Genomic DNA, 16200 nt, shown 5'->3' with positions numbered 1-16200 from the left:
TGTGTGTGTGTGTGTGTACGCGCCTCCTTGTGAGACGCTTGCACGCTCGCAGCTCGCTTCGATCCCCTTTTCCAGGGTCTTCCTCGTTCGCTCCTCCGATTCTCTCTTTCACTCTCTTCCTCTGTCCCTCCGGTGACTTCTTTTTTGCTTTTGCGTTGTTGTTTGCCCTCCCCCACCACCCCGCCATTTGGTCGTCATTCACCTACTTTGGTTTGTCTCATCGTTTTCACTCGATTGGTTCTAGGTATTCTGTTTTTTTTTTTTTTTTTGCCAGCGGCCTTGTACGCGTGCGGTCGTTGTTGTTGCTGTTGTTGCTGCCCTCTTTACAACCTACAGCGCACCTTTCGCTTACTCTTTCCTTTACGTAGCGCTCGCTTTTCTGCACGTCTTGTCGGGAAAAGTCCCTCTTGGTGTGGCGCGTCTCTCTCCATTTTCCTGTTTTTGTTTTCTTTCTGGTCGCGGTTGTTTGTTTTGTTTTCACGGAGAACAGATTCTTTTTTGTTGTTTCTTCGAAGAAAACACGCGTAAAGGGACGTCAGAGGCATCCGTGACGCAACGGTGACTCTCTCCATCTGGAAACCAAAAAAGAAGATAGGAAATATCTTACCTTTTCTGTTGTTGTTGTGCGCGAGAAAAAAGGCAAAAGGAAGGAAAGGGGAAGCGCGACTTCTTTTTCGTAGCACTGATTGTACGTATAAGTTTATACGTACACACAAGATAAGCCGACGCCGTCTGCGTCGCACAGTGTGGCACGCATCACAGAAAAGACGAGACGAAGCAAAGAGGAGCTAGTTGGAAAAGTCACCCCTCCTTTGTTTGTTGTGCGTGTCTTTATCCGTGTGTGCAGTCTCGCTGTGTTTCACTCCGTGCTTGTGCCTCTCTGCCTCTGTGCAATCACCACCATCCCTTCCAGCATCGCCTCCTGCAGTTGTGAGTGTGTGCCGGTCTCTAAGTGTGTTTTCTCTCTTCTTCCCCCCTCCACGCTTATCATCTCGTTTTTTATTCGCGGCTGTCGTTGTCCTTGTCATCGTCACCTTTCGATCCTTTTTTTTTGTCTTTCTTTACTCTTCGCGCCAACAATCTACTCTTCTCCCTTACAGCTTGCTCGTTTTTTTTTCGCTTCGCATTTTTTTCTGAATTCGTGGTGAGTGACGAAAGTGTAATTGCAGGTATCCCTCTGCGCGCACGCGGCTTTCTCTCTCTCTCGCGCTCTCGCACGTCTTCATTTTCTCCCGCTTTCATCGTTTTGTCTGTTCCCTCTCCTACCATTGTGTAGCGTATCAACGCTTACTTTACGGTTGCCTCTCTCACTCTCTGTGTTCGCTCATCTCTTACGTTTCGGTCTGCGGTTGTCCTTTGGTTTGGTTTACGTATGGTAGACAGTCGTTCAAAAACACTTACTGTTGTCTTGTTTTTTTTTCTAGCTCCCCCCTTCCCTCCCTTCACGTATCATCTCCCGTCTTGATCCGTGCTCTCGTGGTTGTCGTTTTTTTCGCTGCCTTTTATCTTCTCAATCCTACGATCGCTGGAATTGTCGTTTGACTAGCCGCGCCCTTGTCTACCACTGTTGTACCCTACTTTTTGTCATTTTCTGTTTTGTTTCTGTCTGTGTGTGTGTGTGTGTGTGTGTCTGTGCGGGCGTGCGTGTGGCAAACATCTGTGTCACGGTCAACAGCCGATTGAGTGCCGGCATTGGACTTGTCTTCTTCCGTGTGTTGTGGTCGTTGCTGCTGCCCTCTTTTCCTCTTCACGGCCGTCGAGCCAGGCAAGAGCGTACGGCGGAAAGTACACACAAACCTCTACCAAAGAGATATAAAAAAAGCGTTCATACCTAAACACACACATCAGCAACATGGACTCTTCTTTGATAGACGTGGAATGCGAGCGGGGAATTATCGGCGCACCCATGTCCTTCTCTCTGCCCCAAGTATTCCAGAGTTGCCCCCCGGACACGTCGGTCACCGTCTCTCTCAACGCGTCGGCTGGACAGCACCAGCAGCAGCAACTGCAACAGCAGCCTCCATACCCCCAGCAGCCGCTAGGGCACCTTCACAAGACGCCGCTTCAGCTAGCGCCGCAATACGGAACCGCCAGGTCCCCATCAAAGGAGGGGGATGTGCGCATTGAAGGGTGGGGCAATAGCGGTTCCTCCGGGGTGCAGCCCAATGTCCCGGTCTCGGCAGCGCAAACCACGGAAGAGGCGAGCGGTGCCGTGACATCCGCAGACGCTCTGGTTGCCGCTAGTCACGTGCCGCAACCCGATGCTCTCCATCGCAATCCCATCGTTAGCGTCACCGCATCAGAGTCTCCTGCCGCCGCGGCACCGGAAAAAGAGGAATCGTCAGAGCGCGTCCACGTTTTAGTTGTCTTCGACAAGGTGTTCTGCGTTTGCTTTGTGCCGTCGGCACTGCGCGCGACACTCAAGGTTGGCGAACTGGTTCTCTGCGAGTACACCCACGGCGAGAATATCGGCACGATCGTCGCGGACGTGAGCACCCTCGTTGCCAAGGTGATGCAGCAGCACCAAAGCACCATGAGCTTGGCAGCAGTTGAGCAGGCCTTCACTCCGCCGTGTGAGCGCGTCGTCCGCACTGCCGGCACCCCCGTGTCCTCCGTGGTTGAGGGGCACTCGAGTGGTTTGTTTGTCGCGACCACGGCCATGTGCACCGAAAAGGCTCACAGCGGCTTGCCGGCGGATCAACGGCTGCGCCGTCTTCCGTGCGTCCTTCGGCGCGGCACGAACCGAGACAAGAAACGTATGTACTTCGCGCGACTTCGCAGCAATGACGCACTGGCTGCTGTGCTCCGCATTCTCCGCAGCGAGCCGTTGGTCGCGCAGTCCGCCGAGTATCAGGTGAACTTCGCGTGCGTCACCATCTATCTCGGTGGTGAGCGCAGTCAGTGCGGCTGGTCGGCACATCAGTTTCAGCAACTCGGCAACACGCTGGTCGACCCTTTGCGCTCAGAGACCGTAGAGTTCCGCTTCGTGTGCGACCAGCACCATGAGGAACTCGACCTGACGCGCGCCATCACTGGATTGGGGCTGAGTGAGATTCTGTACGCTGTCGTGGCGGACCACCAAAAACGTCAAAGCGGCAAAGGCGGGCAAGGCAGCCGTGGTGGAGCCGCACACGGAGCCGCCGTCAACCGGCCGGGTCCGTTGATTCAGCACTCGCAGCAGCAGCAGCAAGCCGGGCAGCTGTTTGGTGGTCAGTCGAGTACCGTGACGACCTACACAGGCTCTTCGATGTGGCCTCAGTCAGCGACAGCTCTTACCCCAGGCAGCTGCGTTACTCCCGCCTCGCAGCAGCAGCAACGGCAGCAGAAACATGCAATGGGCTACACGCTTGCCCCCTGTGTGTACGTGCCCCAGCAGCAGCAGCAGCAGCAGCAGACGACGAATGTGCACACCATTACTCTCCCTAGCCACGCCGTCACGAATACACAGCCAGCCACACAGTCTCTTTCCTTGGTGCAGGTGCACTACCCGCCCATAAGCCAAGTGAACCCAGCACCGGGCATATACTGGGCAAACGTCTCGACGCCGCCTCAACCGCAGCGACTGGAGGCACCGCAGCAGCAGCAGCAGCAGCAGCAGCTTTCTATCGCACACAGTGGAGTGTCGGAGCCGGCTTACTACTATGTAGTAAGCTCGTCACAGCAGCAGCAGCAGTCCGTCGCACCGCAACCCTCGTCGGCACCGCAAAGGGGACCAACGCTACTGCAGGCAAGAGCACTCGCTGCCCCTCCCCATGTTCACCCACCAACGTTTGTCGAAGTACCTGTTATGAACACAGAGGGCTACCAGGCAGTCTCCTACCCGTTCGTGTTGCCCTCAAGCACTACCCCTTACTCGTAGTATGCCTATTTACGTTTTCTCGCGCAGTGTGGTGGTGGTGGTGGTTCTTCTTTTTTTGCGTTGGCATCCGGGGTAAGGGGGATGCAGCACGCAAAACAGGTCATGTCACCTCTAAACCACACCCCCTCTTGAGACCGTTGGGAAAGGAAGAGGTGTGGCCGCACCGAAAAAAAAAGGGCATGAGCTGTGTAGATCTCTGTCGCTTTTTGGAGCAAGCACCGCCCCTCACGTGCACCCGGCACACACTGACGAATGCGGCCCGAGTCCAGCACCCCTCCACCAGACCTCCATGTGATACTCCTTTTCTTGTTATGATCTTCCTTCATCTAACACTTCCCTGTAGATTCTCTGGTACTGCCTGCTTTCGCTCTTTCCGTTCGGCCACCACACCTTCCCCTTCTTCCTCCCCCTCCCTCCTCACTACTTCCACCCCTGGCTCTCTCCCTTCCTCACAAGCAAAGTACAGCGCCCCCTTTTCTTGTGTCGTCCGCCACATCTCGCTCTTTTTTTCCGCTCTTCAAGACAGTATGCATGTTTTGTTATGCATTTGTTCCTCTCTCGTTGTGCGTGCGTGCAGTCTTCACACCACTGTTCAGCTCCCTTCCTCCCCCTCTTTGTTTCGCGTTCCTCGTGGCGCGACGCGCTTGCATCGCGGCGGCTGGTAGCCCTCAGCGGAGAAAAAAAGAAGGTTACGCACATACACTGTACGCGAAGCTGTGGTAGACAAGTTTTCTGAGCACCAGTAAAACAAAACGAAAATCATGAAAAACGAACATTTTCGTGCTTTCCATCTTCTGTCTCGCTCACAAAACGAAAAAGGATACGGCTCCTGCGAAGAGAGGCTGAGCGCGATGCATTTTGCCGTGGAGTAGCAGTGAATGGTGGTGCGGCAGAAGTTACGTTGAGGGTGTCGAACAAACAAAGACCGTCGTTCGCGCATCTTTTTTATCACCGTTGTTGTCTATCTCTCTTGTTTGTTTTCGATGCTCTCGTGATGATCTTTGCTCACACCCCATGTATGCGTGTCCTTGTCGACGTGTTCGTGGTAGGACAGGCACGGTGAGGAAAAGAAGCAAACAACAACAAAAAGGAACCTCTGCATGTGTTCTTCCGTATTTCGTGTGTTTTTTGTACGTGTCTGTGCGTATGACTAGATTTACGTTTGTTTGCTTGCTTGCTTGTTTGTTTTTGCTTTACTTCTCTCTCTCTGTTTGCTCTTTTTTATTATTTTTCGATTTCTTGTGTGCGTGTGTGTCTCACTCTTTACCTTTCACCTTTGTTCGTGCTGGTGTGTCTGTGCGTTTTTTTTTTTGCGGTTTTGGTCTCTTCTCTCTAGTCCCTCTCTCTATATATGTTTCTCATTCAGTGTGTGTGTGTGTGTGTACTTCTCCTTTTTTTTGTCCTGTGTTCTTCTGATTCCACCGGCACTTTATGGTTTTTGCTACTGGCATGGTCTCTGCGCATGGCAGCAGGGTCGGGAAAAGACAAGGGGTTGTTGATGTGTCGTCATCACCGCACCCGTGTTTTCTGTCTGTTGATTGTTGTTGTGCTTTCCGCACTCCCCTTTTCCTTCTTTGACAGTGCGATGGTGTTGTCGGTGTTTTTTTTTTCCAATGAACACGTCGATGTGTGTATGTAGATATGTGGGTGTGTGAGCTGCCCTTTTTTTTGCACTCTGAATTATCGCTTCCGCTTAAAAACCCCGCCTTTGGGACTTTGTTGTTGTGGACATCGATGTTCTCTTTCCTTTATCTCTTTTTCCTTTTTCTCACTCTCTGCCATCCTTCTCCGATACTTCGCTGCCTCTGTCTCTGCCTCTTCCCGGCCACCCACCTTCTCCTGAGTGGGAGAAACCTAGGGGACGCAGAGAAAGCGAGGGACATCACGCTGCGCCGCTGCCAAAGGGAGAAGAAGCAAAAAAAAAGAGGTAAGAAAGTGCCAAAGACGAGAGAACTGAGCTGATGGAGGTGTACACCAGAAGACATTCCCGCTTCAGCAGACTCAGTGAGAAAAAAAAAAGGTTGATGACTGGGTTACCGGTGCACAAAACACAAAGAGAGAAGCCGAACAAGCGAGGGAGTGAAAACAAAAAGAGTTGTACCGTCACGCAGCATGTCGGCACCAGGAAACACGGGAGAAGATAGCATCTGCGTGCCCATTCGTGTGTGTGGGTGTGTGGGTGTTTGCGCTCGTTCCTCGATGGTTCTCCGCTCCTCCACCTTTGGCACTCGTCCGTCTGAGAGTGAGCCGCCAGATTTGTCCTCCACGCACGAGCAGTACCAGCAAGAACGAGAGCATCAAGAGCTGACGCAGAGGAGGCGAAAATGAGAGGCGTGAGTGGTGGACTTGGCAGCCTTCATCACACGTCGTGAGTGCGGGGCTAGTCTCCGTCAAAGCAAACGACGACCTCTCGCTGTCGTATTTCGTATTTGCATGATGCCCTCCTCACCTCCCTTCATTCAGTGCACTGGAGCGTTCCTCGATACCCGGCTTGATCGGGTTTTTTTCTATGGTCGACCCCTCCTCCCTCTGCGACGTGCGTCGCAGGTATTTCCCGTAAGCAGTCCTTATTGCTTCTCAGCGCCTCCTACCATTACTCTTCTTCTTTTTTCGCTGTTAATCCTATCGGTTTCCCTTCAAGTGATGGTTTACTCCTTGCAATATGCTCTTGTTTGTTTTCCACGCTTGTTCTCCCGCCATGTCCGCTTTTGGACTCATCAAAAAAAAATGTTCCAATCAAGAGAGACGATTCAAGGCATCAACCACCTACCTCTCTCTTCTTGCGTTTGCTTGTTTTCTTTGTTTACTTTTATCTCTCCCTTTTTTTTTCATGTATCCCTCGACTCTACTTTTTTTTGTGTGCGGCCAACCGGGTGGAGACGCCAGATTACTTTTTCGGTGTTTTTGTGCGTGTGTGGCGCGTGCGCGTTACGTGTCTTTCATTCACGCCACCTCCGTTGCTTTGTCGCCCCTCCTCTCCCCGCTCCTTCTTCCCTTCACAATTTCCCCCCCCCCTCCCCTTTGCAGCGCGTGTGACGCCACCGTAGAGATCACAAGCTGCTGTATTCTCGTCCTTGCTGCACCCACCCACCCCACACCGAGAAAAAAAGGAAGAGGAGAGTCACTAAAAGAAAAACTGGGCAGGGGCCTTTGTGCCCTCTTTCTTTCCCCTCTTTTCCTATTCACTGCCTACCGCGTCCTTCTCTCCGTCTTTACGCTCCCTTCCCCTTTACATGTGACTCGATTCTTTTTTTTTTTTGCTTTTCGCTGGTATTTGTGAGCCTGTGCGTAGGAGGAAGGGCGAATAACTTCGACTCATCTCCTTCCTCAGTCGTGAGCGTGGTCACGAGGCAGTGTTGTGTGCGGGGGACGAGGTAAAAGGAAGGCGCTCCTCACCTCCTTCAGAGAGCGACCCGAAACTTCCAACACCAAAAAAAAAAATATATTGCGCAGAACAAGAAGAAGGCAACAAAGAACAAGCCACAAAAGAAAAGGTTCATGGGGGCCCGCAAGCGCCTTTTATTCTTCTCCCTTTTGGTTTTTCTTCCTCTTTTACGGAAGACAGAAATGGAAGCTGCAGACAGCGAGTCGCCCATGCAGCCGTGTCGTGCTGAAACAGCCCCCAAGAACTCTCCCACCACCTCTTCCGAAAAAAGAAGGCGAGAGCGCACGGTGCGCAGGCGCTGCCATGCACAGCTGGCATGGGTGTGCCGCATCCATGCAAGGCGTGCGGTTGTCCGATGCGCAAGAGTGATGGGCGAAAAAGGGCGCGAAGGGCACCATACGAATCGGCGCCAGGGCGCATGTGTGCGCAGAGCATGCGGCGTCTCCTGCGTCCGACGCGGTGGGCTGATATGAGGGCACGGGTGCCGGAAGCATGGCATACGGCCGGGTTGCAGAGGCTCTGAAGGGCTCTCACCGGAGGCTGGCCGACTTGTTCCTCGAGCTCATTCGGCACGCGTCTGGCCCACCACCACCACCACCACCTCTTCTACCCCGCAGGGCAGCTCGTTCTCGGCGACCAGGAGATGTCGCCGCCGTGCGGCCAGAGGGTTGAGGCGCTGTGGTTGCGGAGGCGTGTATACACTGTTGCAGACGTGTTTGTGGTGGGATGGGCACGTCCAAGATCAAAAATGCCGAAAGGCGGCTGAGGTGGCCCTCGCTTTCGTTTCTGTTTTACTCTTGTTCTCTTTCCTCTCCCTCTTTCTTTTTCTTTTTCTTGCTGTCTCGCTTCTTCCGAACTGGAGTTGCATCAGCTCACTTGTTGCACCGTTACAGTTATTCGGGCGACGAAACAGCCGTGCGGAGAGGCGGCGGTGGCGGTCGGGATATTTGGTGCCGAAGGTCATCAAAGGCTAACACGAACTTTGAAGTACTTCCACACTCATCGGCGGTGATGCGGGATATGTGGCTTTTTCGATGCACACCGTCGCGCTCGCCCGAGCGGTGCGTTTCATCGCGAAGGCAAGCGCACACGCACAGAGGAGGAGGATGGCGCTCTCGATCATGTGAGTGGAAGAGGCCTTTTTCTAACCTCTGTGATAAGAAGTCGAAATGCCGTGGCTAGATGCTAATTCCATCCGCCGCCTCTTCCTCACCCCCGCCACTTCTTCTTTGCACCCCACAGCTTGTATCTTTTATGTATCTGTTCGCGTACCCTCTCACCACGGTCCTCCCACCGCACTTGCCGTTGTTGTTGTTTGTTGTTGCCTTTCTATTCGATTCTCAACCCCACGTCCTCGACAATCTGAAGAGCATGTCAGAGCGAAAAAAAAAAAGGGCAAGCAAAGAATAAGGAGCACTGGTAAATAAACGAATATGAAAGAATCATTACCCCCCTTCCGTCTTTAAACCGAAAAAGTAACTCCTCGGCCTTTCTGGTGCCATGGAGGCTTTCACCGACACGGTTCCGTATGTCTGTGTGTGCGTCTGCACTTCTGCTTGTTTTCTATTTATTTCTTTTTTTTTGGCTTCCAGCTCTCTGTGCTTCTTTATCTCTTTACCACTCAAGCATCCGATCGCTTGCGTGCGTCTGATCGTGTTCGATCTGAATCCCCCTCTCTTCCCTCTTCCTTTACCCCTCCCCTTCTGTCTTTTTAAGTTCCTCTCATTTTCGTTTCGTTTTCTCACACAAGGTTGCCTTTCGGATTTCGTCCTTTTATTTGCTGCGTTTCGCTGCTGTTGTACGCATGTGCTATAGTGTCTCTCTTACCTTTCTTTGCCCCTCCTTTCGTATGTACTGCTCTTCCCCCTTCTCCCTCCTCCCTCCCCTCTCTCTCCTTACAGGCGAAAACAAAAACGAAGAAATGCCGGAGTGGCGGCTCAGGTGAGACGTTGCTGCCGTTGTTGCGATTCCTGTCCAGCTCAGCTCTCTGTTTACTGTTTTTTTTTTGCTTTTCTCCTCTTTCCCTTCTTGTTTTGTTCTTTTCGTCGTCCTTGGCTTTGCTAATCGTCTGGTATCTCCCATCTACTCCTTCTGTCTCTTATCTCCGTGGACAGACTTTCCTGTCCCCCGTCCTGGAGACCTCCGCCCCGCCTCCCTCCTCCTTCCGAGCCGCCCTCCGAAAGAAGTAGACGGTAGAGTGGACCGCGAGAAGACGGAGGGTCTGGGGGGAGCGAGGGACGGTCACACAGCGCCGTACGGGCAGTGGAGGCAAAGTGGAAAGAGAAGATGTTTCTTCTTTTTGTGTTCTCGGGAGTAAGACAGAACAAAGGAAAAACAAGCGAGCGACATGAGTGAGCAGCCCCTCATTTCTGTTTCTCCATCCCCGCGACGACGATGCGGCATCCACTCTGTGCATCAAGCATGATCACTCGTTTCATGAAGCACATGAAATGTGTGAGGCCTCTTCTGCAAGCCGCCTCCGGGTACCGGCGCAGGCGAATCACAGGCTCACACACCGGCACCGATCAATCCACCATCACATCTGACCCCCCCCCCCTGCCATCTCTTTCTTCCGTCTCCTAACCTTCATCATAACCCTTCCTGAACTGCACACTCGCGCAGCAAATGGAGTTTGCCAAGCGCATTAGTGAGCTTGCTCACCTCGTACGTCGCTTGAGTCGCGTGCAGGCTGACGAAGCACGTTCACGGCGCCTCCTCGCGTCTGCACGCAGCGCGCCAAACTTGGTGGAAGATGAAGTAGGGCTCCGAATCTCTGCCGGCCAGCAACGAGTGCGCTCGCCCGCTTCAGTGCATCACCACGCCTTGTCGGGATGCGCGGCTGCTCAAAACCAGCTGTTGCTTCGACGCATTCCACTTTCTGTCTCACTGGTGGAACGCAGCTGGTGGAAACTGGAATGCCGCCAGCGTCAACGGGAAGTACAGCGAATCGCCGCGCAGGCGTCTGCCGGCGCAGCGGCTGGCACCACTGCCGGCTCGGCCTCATCACCGCCGGCTAGCAGCGCCACTGGCTCTGCCCCTTCTGTAGCACCTGTAATGCAGCCCGAGAAGAGCAAAACTCTATCGATAGTGCAGCCCTCACCTGCAGCGTCGCGCCAGCACATCGACGCTGTTGTTCTCCTTCTGAAGCTTCTCCACTCGGTCGAAGAGGCGCGTCGGCAACTGCTGTGGAGGAAAGAGGGGGCAGCGCGACGCAGGTGTACCGCGGCGGACGATAAGTGGCAGCAGTTTCAGGAGGAGTTCGCACCGCAGCTGCGCCGCCGCAATCAGAAGAGTGGAAAGCAGGACGACGTGCACAGGGAAGACAGTGTCGCGCTCCTTCGGGAAACAGCGAACATGTTGCAGGAACGCTGCCGCGCCGCTAAGGCGGATGCGTCCCTTCTGCGCGCCTCGCTGCTCGCCCGCTCGTTCGTCTCGGCACGTCTCTGGGAACTGCTGTTGAGGAAATCTGTGTGGACGGCGGCTGTCGTAGAGCACAAGCACGCGGCCGCGGTGGATGAGTCGTCCCTGGCGGCGCCTCATGCCACACGACTGCTTCTCATGTGCCTCGCGTTCACGCGCCTCTCGATGGGGGTGTTGCGCGACTACGTGGAGGGGAGGTGCTTCAGCCGGCACGCGCCACGCTTCGTCGTGTCGATGCCGTCGCGGTCGTGGCAGTCCCGCAAACGGAACGTAGACGCCCGAAGCCTCGACGGAGATGCCGCGCGGAGCGCGGCGGCGGCGGACACGTCAGTCGAAGCCGGCGACGGTGCGCGCGATTCCAAGGACCGCTCTACCGCCGATGCAACTCCGGGCAGCAACCAAGAAGACGCACTTTTTTCCATCCTGCAGGGGGCCCTGCAAGTCCCTAGCTCTGCTGCCGCTGACATCGCACTCGCGGCAAGCGCACCACTTGCCCGTGACTCCGCCTCGAAGAGCACCAGGCGCAAGCGGCGGCCGGGCAGAGTGGCGTCCATGCGATGGATTCCCCCTCACACGGCGCACGTGATTCCGCTCGCCTCGGAGACGCTCGCCCTCCATACTTTCGTTTTGCCAGAGATGGACGTGCCCACGCTGCTGCGTCTCGGCTGCGCAGCGGAGCTAGTCGATCTCTGTGTGACGCTGCAGCGACTGGCCTCTTGTGTGCTGGTTTTGTCGCCGCAGCAGACGCCGTCGCTGGCAGACAGCAAGGAAGCCGCCAAGTCGCTGCAGCGCACTCTCCACTGCCTCGAGGACGCCATAGCAACGGTGGGGCGTCAGGTGAAGACACACCTCGTCGCTGAGCAAAACGTGCGTCTCTCTAGCCAGCCGATAGCGGCGGCGACGACGCTGGGGCGCCTTAAACCTGCGGACGCCGCACGGCTTGCGGTTCAGCTGCACACGCTCCGCCTGCTTCCCGTCGGCGACGCAGATGCCGCGTTTTTGCTGTCGCAGCTGCTGCGCGACATGTTCCCTGAACTGCGAACCAAGACGAGTCGCGTATTGAGGGAGAAGGCACGACAGTCTTCCCTTTTGGCATTTGCCACGCGTCCGCACCGCATGAAGCTGTACGTGCAGCACGGCCGCCAAGGCGCAGAGGGCTACGTGCTGGGCACCATTGTGCAGCAGGCGCGACTGCAGCAGCGGCAGCTTGCAGCGGCACTCCGTGCGCAGCACATCTCCGAGGTTCATGTGCAGCAACTGGGTGTATTCGCTGAATCTCTGCCACCGAGTGAGCTTGTGCGACTGATTCAACTGTGCGCGAGCCACGCGAACAGAAGCCACGCAACGCAGCAGCGAGCGTTGTCCGCTGAGGCTTTCGATACTCCGGTGACAGGATGCCTCTTCCTTGCCGAGGCTCTGCTCATCTCGGGCGCGCTTCAAACAACTCCTGACCAACCAAGTACGCTCTCTTTGCAGGAGCTAGCCATCTTGTGGGATGCCGCGACGCTGTTGTACCCGCTCATTTGTGCTCGGAGGGCGCAGCAGCTCGTGGGTGGCGCTGGTCGTTTGCGCCTTTCACATGCGGTGAAGTCTGAGTTCGTCATCTGGGCAACCTTCGCCGAGCATGTGTTGGTGATGGCGAACGGGGCTTTGGCACAGCGCCTCCAGAATCTGGAGAAGCTGCGGCAGCATGAGTCTACAGCGATGCGGCGCGCTCGCATCACGAGCGAAAGGAAGGCAGCGTCAGATGTCGCCGCCGTGGAGCGTGAGACTGCCTTGATAGACAGCCGAATCACGGCAGACGCTTTAGTCAGCCTCGCAGCAGGCGTGCTAGAATACGCGGAGCACGACGACAGTGTCTCCGCTCGCAGCGTCACCGCTAGCACGCACTCTTCCTCACTGCCAGTGCAGAAGTCGGTGCGAGTACTCGCTCGTCTGCTGCAAGAGCTGGTCTTTCATGATCGGCAACTCTGGCACTCGCTTCGCATTCTCCCCGCCACCCAGCGCAGCGCCGTGGAGCGTCAACTTGCAATGTGCTTCCAGACTATGGGTATGCTGGACGAAACAACGACTCGCGCGCTTGACGCGCTCAGCCGGCGCAGCCACGTCGAGTTGTAGAGGAAAAGCGAAATGTCGGTGGAGGGCTGCAGCTGCGTTTCTGTGAGCCGCGGCGCTTCCGTCGTGCCTCACACAGCGGAAGATGACGCAGTCTGGTGTATGGCTTCCCTCTCTGTGTGTCGCATTCTCCTCGTTCTTTCTGCCCTCCTCACATCCCGCCGTTTTCTTCTGCTTGCCAAACAGTATGGGGGGGGGGGAGGGCGGCGGCCGCATCGATCTGGTTGCCAGCGGCGAGCTCGTACAAGTTCGGTAAACGGGAGAAGTACGTTAAGACAGACCGCTAAGGAGCATCAACATGAACACGGTGAAATCCTGCCCACGCACGCGGGACTGAGTTGCGGAAAGAAGAGGAAGGTGAAATATTGGAAGAGGCCAAAATAAAAAAGAAAACAAGAAGCGAGGAGGACGGAAGCGTCTTTCGTTCTGTAAGCGTTGGCGACACGCTTATGCACGCACACAACTCTCCAGCCACCACCACCGCCACCACCTCGACTCCTCACCGCTCTTTGGATGTCCTTTACCCTCTCGCTCGCCGCGTTCCCCTCTCCCTACTAAACATACACACGCACGCACACCATCACTCAAACTCTCCACACTCGGGTGGCTGTGCGCTACCCCTGTCCTTTCATCCTTAAACGAATACGCGTACACACACTCAACACTTCACAGACGCTGGTCTACTCCACACCTCTTCGACATCCCCATCTCCTCGCTGTGGCCCCAACGCCCTCTCTTCTTACTGGTGCACCAGCCTTTTCTTGTTTGCTCCGCTGCTCCATTCGCACAACGCCCTCGCCCCCCCCCCTTTCCTCTCCCATACAACCCTCCAGGTCAACCGACAACTCACACGCAGTACGCTCAGTGATACATCGCGTTGCGGGTTCCTCCTCTTTTGGTGTATGTTGAGCTCTTGTCGTTGCCCACGCAACCCTCCCCCTCCCTGTCTTCTTTCGTTGTCGATATTTGCCCGTCACTGAGGAGGGTCGTCATCATCCCTTTTTCGTCTAGCTCGTCCTGTGTTGATCCCCTTCCCTTCGTGTTCTCCGTCTTTTTCCCTTGGGCGTGCTAAACCGTGGTCGCGCCACCACCTCGCGCTGCAACCAGCATGGCGTCTGTAGTTGGCAAAGTCTTCTCTGGCATGAGCCAGGTCGCCGTCGTGTGCGGGCTCGGCGGCGCCGTCTACTACCGCCGCGAGTACGGCAACATGGCCACCGACGACGCCAGCACCGCTCACTCGCTCATCACCTTCTCCAGGGACGACCGCCGCGACATTTACGACGTCGCCATCGTCGGCGGTGGCATCGTCGGCGTCGCCACGGCACGCGAGATACGGCAAAAGTACCCCAGAAAGCGCGTCATCCTCATCGAGCGCGAGGCCGATGTGGCGCAGCACCAGTCCGGCCACAACAGCGGCTGCCTCCATGCCGGGATGTTCTACCCGCCCGGCTCCGCCATGGCGCGCTTGTGCCCCCGCGGCCACAGTCTGATCATCGACTACTGCAAGAAGAACAAGCTTCCCTATGAGCTGTGCGGCAAGATTGTCGTCGCCACAGAGGACAGCCAGCGCCCAACCGTTCAGCGCATGTACGACTGGGGTGTTGCGAACGGTGTCAAGGGGCTCGAGATCCTTGAAGGCGAGGAAGCTATCAAAAAGAAGGAGCCACTGGTGACCGGTGTCTCTGCTTTGTGGTCCCCCGTTTCGGGCATCATTGACTTTTCGGAAGTCACGCGCTGCATGCTGCGTGAGCTGACGGCCCACGCCAAGAACAACTTCGCCACACAGTTCCAATTCGATGCTCAGGACTTCGTGGGCGTGTCGGTCACGAAATCGAAGGGTGCGGGCACGGAGGAGATGGTCCTCATTCGCGGCCGCGAGAAGAACCACCTGGGGCCGGAGAAGACCATCTTGGCAAAGAACGTTATCACTTGCTGTGGCCTCGACAGCGACGTGGTGGCGAAGCACTCTGGTGGCATTGTGGAGTGGCTGGGTAAGCGTGTGATGCAGACATATGGCTTTCGCGGGCGGTATTACCAGCTGACGCCGGAGCGCCGCGACATGGTGCGCATGCACGTGTACCCGTGTCCCGATACCCGCAAAGGCTTGAGCGTCGGTGTGCATTTCACTCCGACAGTGGATGTGCGCCGTGGACGCCAGGTGATTATTGGGCCAGGCTCTGCGCTGGCGCTGGATCGCTATGGCTACACCCCTTACGCGATCGACCTTGAGTACTGCTTCAACTGCGCCTTTAGCAAGGGCGGCTGGGTGAGTCTCGTCTCCAATTTCGATGTCATCTTCCAGACGTACTACATGGACATCAGCAAGCGGCAGTTCCTTCGCGAGGCACAAAAGCTCATCCCCTCCATCGAGGCGAAGGACATCGTGGACAGCTACTGCGGTGTCATGGCTGTCGGCGTGGCGGAGGATGGCACTCTCAGCATGGATCTCGCGATGGAGTTTGCACGGCCGCGTGTGACGGTACCGGCGACGATGGACAAGAAGATGCTGCTAGAGGCGATCAAAGATGCGCCGCACTCTGGCAAGGGCCTTGAGGCGTCTGACAGCTCAAAGCCGCTCATCCTGAACGTTCGCAACGCGCCGAGTCCGGCCGCCACTGCGTCCATGGCGATTGCTGAAGACATTGTGAAGGCCGCCAGCTCGCGATTCCAATGGTAGCGGTCTTGCAATGTCATGGCTTCACTGAAGTGTAACGCGAGTTTTTCTGTACATACTCCCCTTCCGCGTGCTTCTTTCTCTCTTCCTTTTTTTTGGGGGGTGAGGGGAGGGTGGGTATCCCTCTACAACTCAAACGTACTTCTGTGTGTGTGCGTGTGTGTGCTTTATTGTTGTTTTTTCTTTTTGCCTCCCCCCCCCTTGCTACCGGTGCCGTGCTACCTTCTGCTTTTCGAGTGGCGCGGTGATCTCTCCCCAACTTTCCAATGAAGAGTCCTTGATCGTGGCGCAAGGCTGGCCCCTTTTTTTTGTAGTGGTGGGGGGAGAGGGGAAGGGCGTTGGGGGTTAGGTGGTCGCTGGGTGGGTCCCGGGGTGCGCGAACCGTGCTGGTTTGAAGTAGTAGTAGGGCAGCTTACTCGCCGCATGGATGAAAGAGTTCGACAAGGGCACCGCCTGGACGACAGGTGGCAGGTGCTCTTTACTTGCCCGCCTTACACCCACCCTCGTAGCAGCCCAGAGGTCATACTCGCTTGAAAACCGGTCTTTCTCGAGGGAAAGAGCGCTTGGCGTATACCGGTGCACTTGGTGCGTCGTTGACTGACATGTGTTCTGCTGTTGTTTGGTTCGTTTTTTTTCTCCCTTTCTGCCTCTTGCTCTACTCCCGTTTCATGGCCAAAGGACAAATCCATTCCTAGCGCCTCCATTTCCCCCTCTCCGAGTGATGAGGAGAGGCATGATCACCTACGC

General features: G+C 55.7%; 3 protein-coding genes across 3 annotated transcripts; all 3 read left to right on the top strand.

The window, feature by feature from the left end:
• Positions 1-1852: 1852 nt before the first annotated feature.
• On the top strand, positions 1853-3859 carry LDBPK_365720 (hypothetical protein, conserved; the record flags this gene model as incomplete). Its single annotated transcript, XM_003865637.1, has 1 exon — positions 1853-3859. The coding sequence occupies one exon, from the start codon at positions 1853-1855 to the stop codon at positions 3857-3859; it is 2007 nt and encodes a 668-aa protein (XP_003865685.1).
• A 6010-nt stretch (positions 3860-9869) lies between these two features.
• On the top strand, positions 9870-12782 carry LDBPK_365710 (hypothetical protein, conserved; the record flags this gene model as incomplete). Its single annotated transcript, XM_003865636.1, has 1 exon — positions 9870-12782. One exon carries the CDS (start codon positions 9870-9872, stop codon positions 12780-12782), a length of 2913 nt encoding a protein of 970 aa, XP_003865684.1.
• A 1105-nt stretch (positions 12783-13887) lies between these two features.
• Positions 13888-15456, top strand: LDBPK_365700 (hypothetical protein, conserved; the record flags this gene model as incomplete). The annotated part of the gene is made up of 1 exon (XM_003865635.1): positions 13888-15456. One exon carries the CDS (start codon positions 13888-13890, stop codon positions 15454-15456), a length of 1569 nt encoding a protein of 522 aa, XP_003865683.1.
• Between the last annotated feature and the right edge of the window lie 744 nt (positions 15457-16200).

Source organism: Leishmania donovani, chromosome 36, assembly GCF_000227135.1.
Source record: "Leishmania donovani BPK282A1 complete genome, chromosome 36".
Taxonomy (NCBI): Eukaryota; Euglenozoa; class Kinetoplastea; order Trypanosomatida; family Trypanosomatidae; genus Leishmania; species Leishmania donovani.
This window is presented reverse-complemented; position numbering and strand designations above follow the sequence as displayed.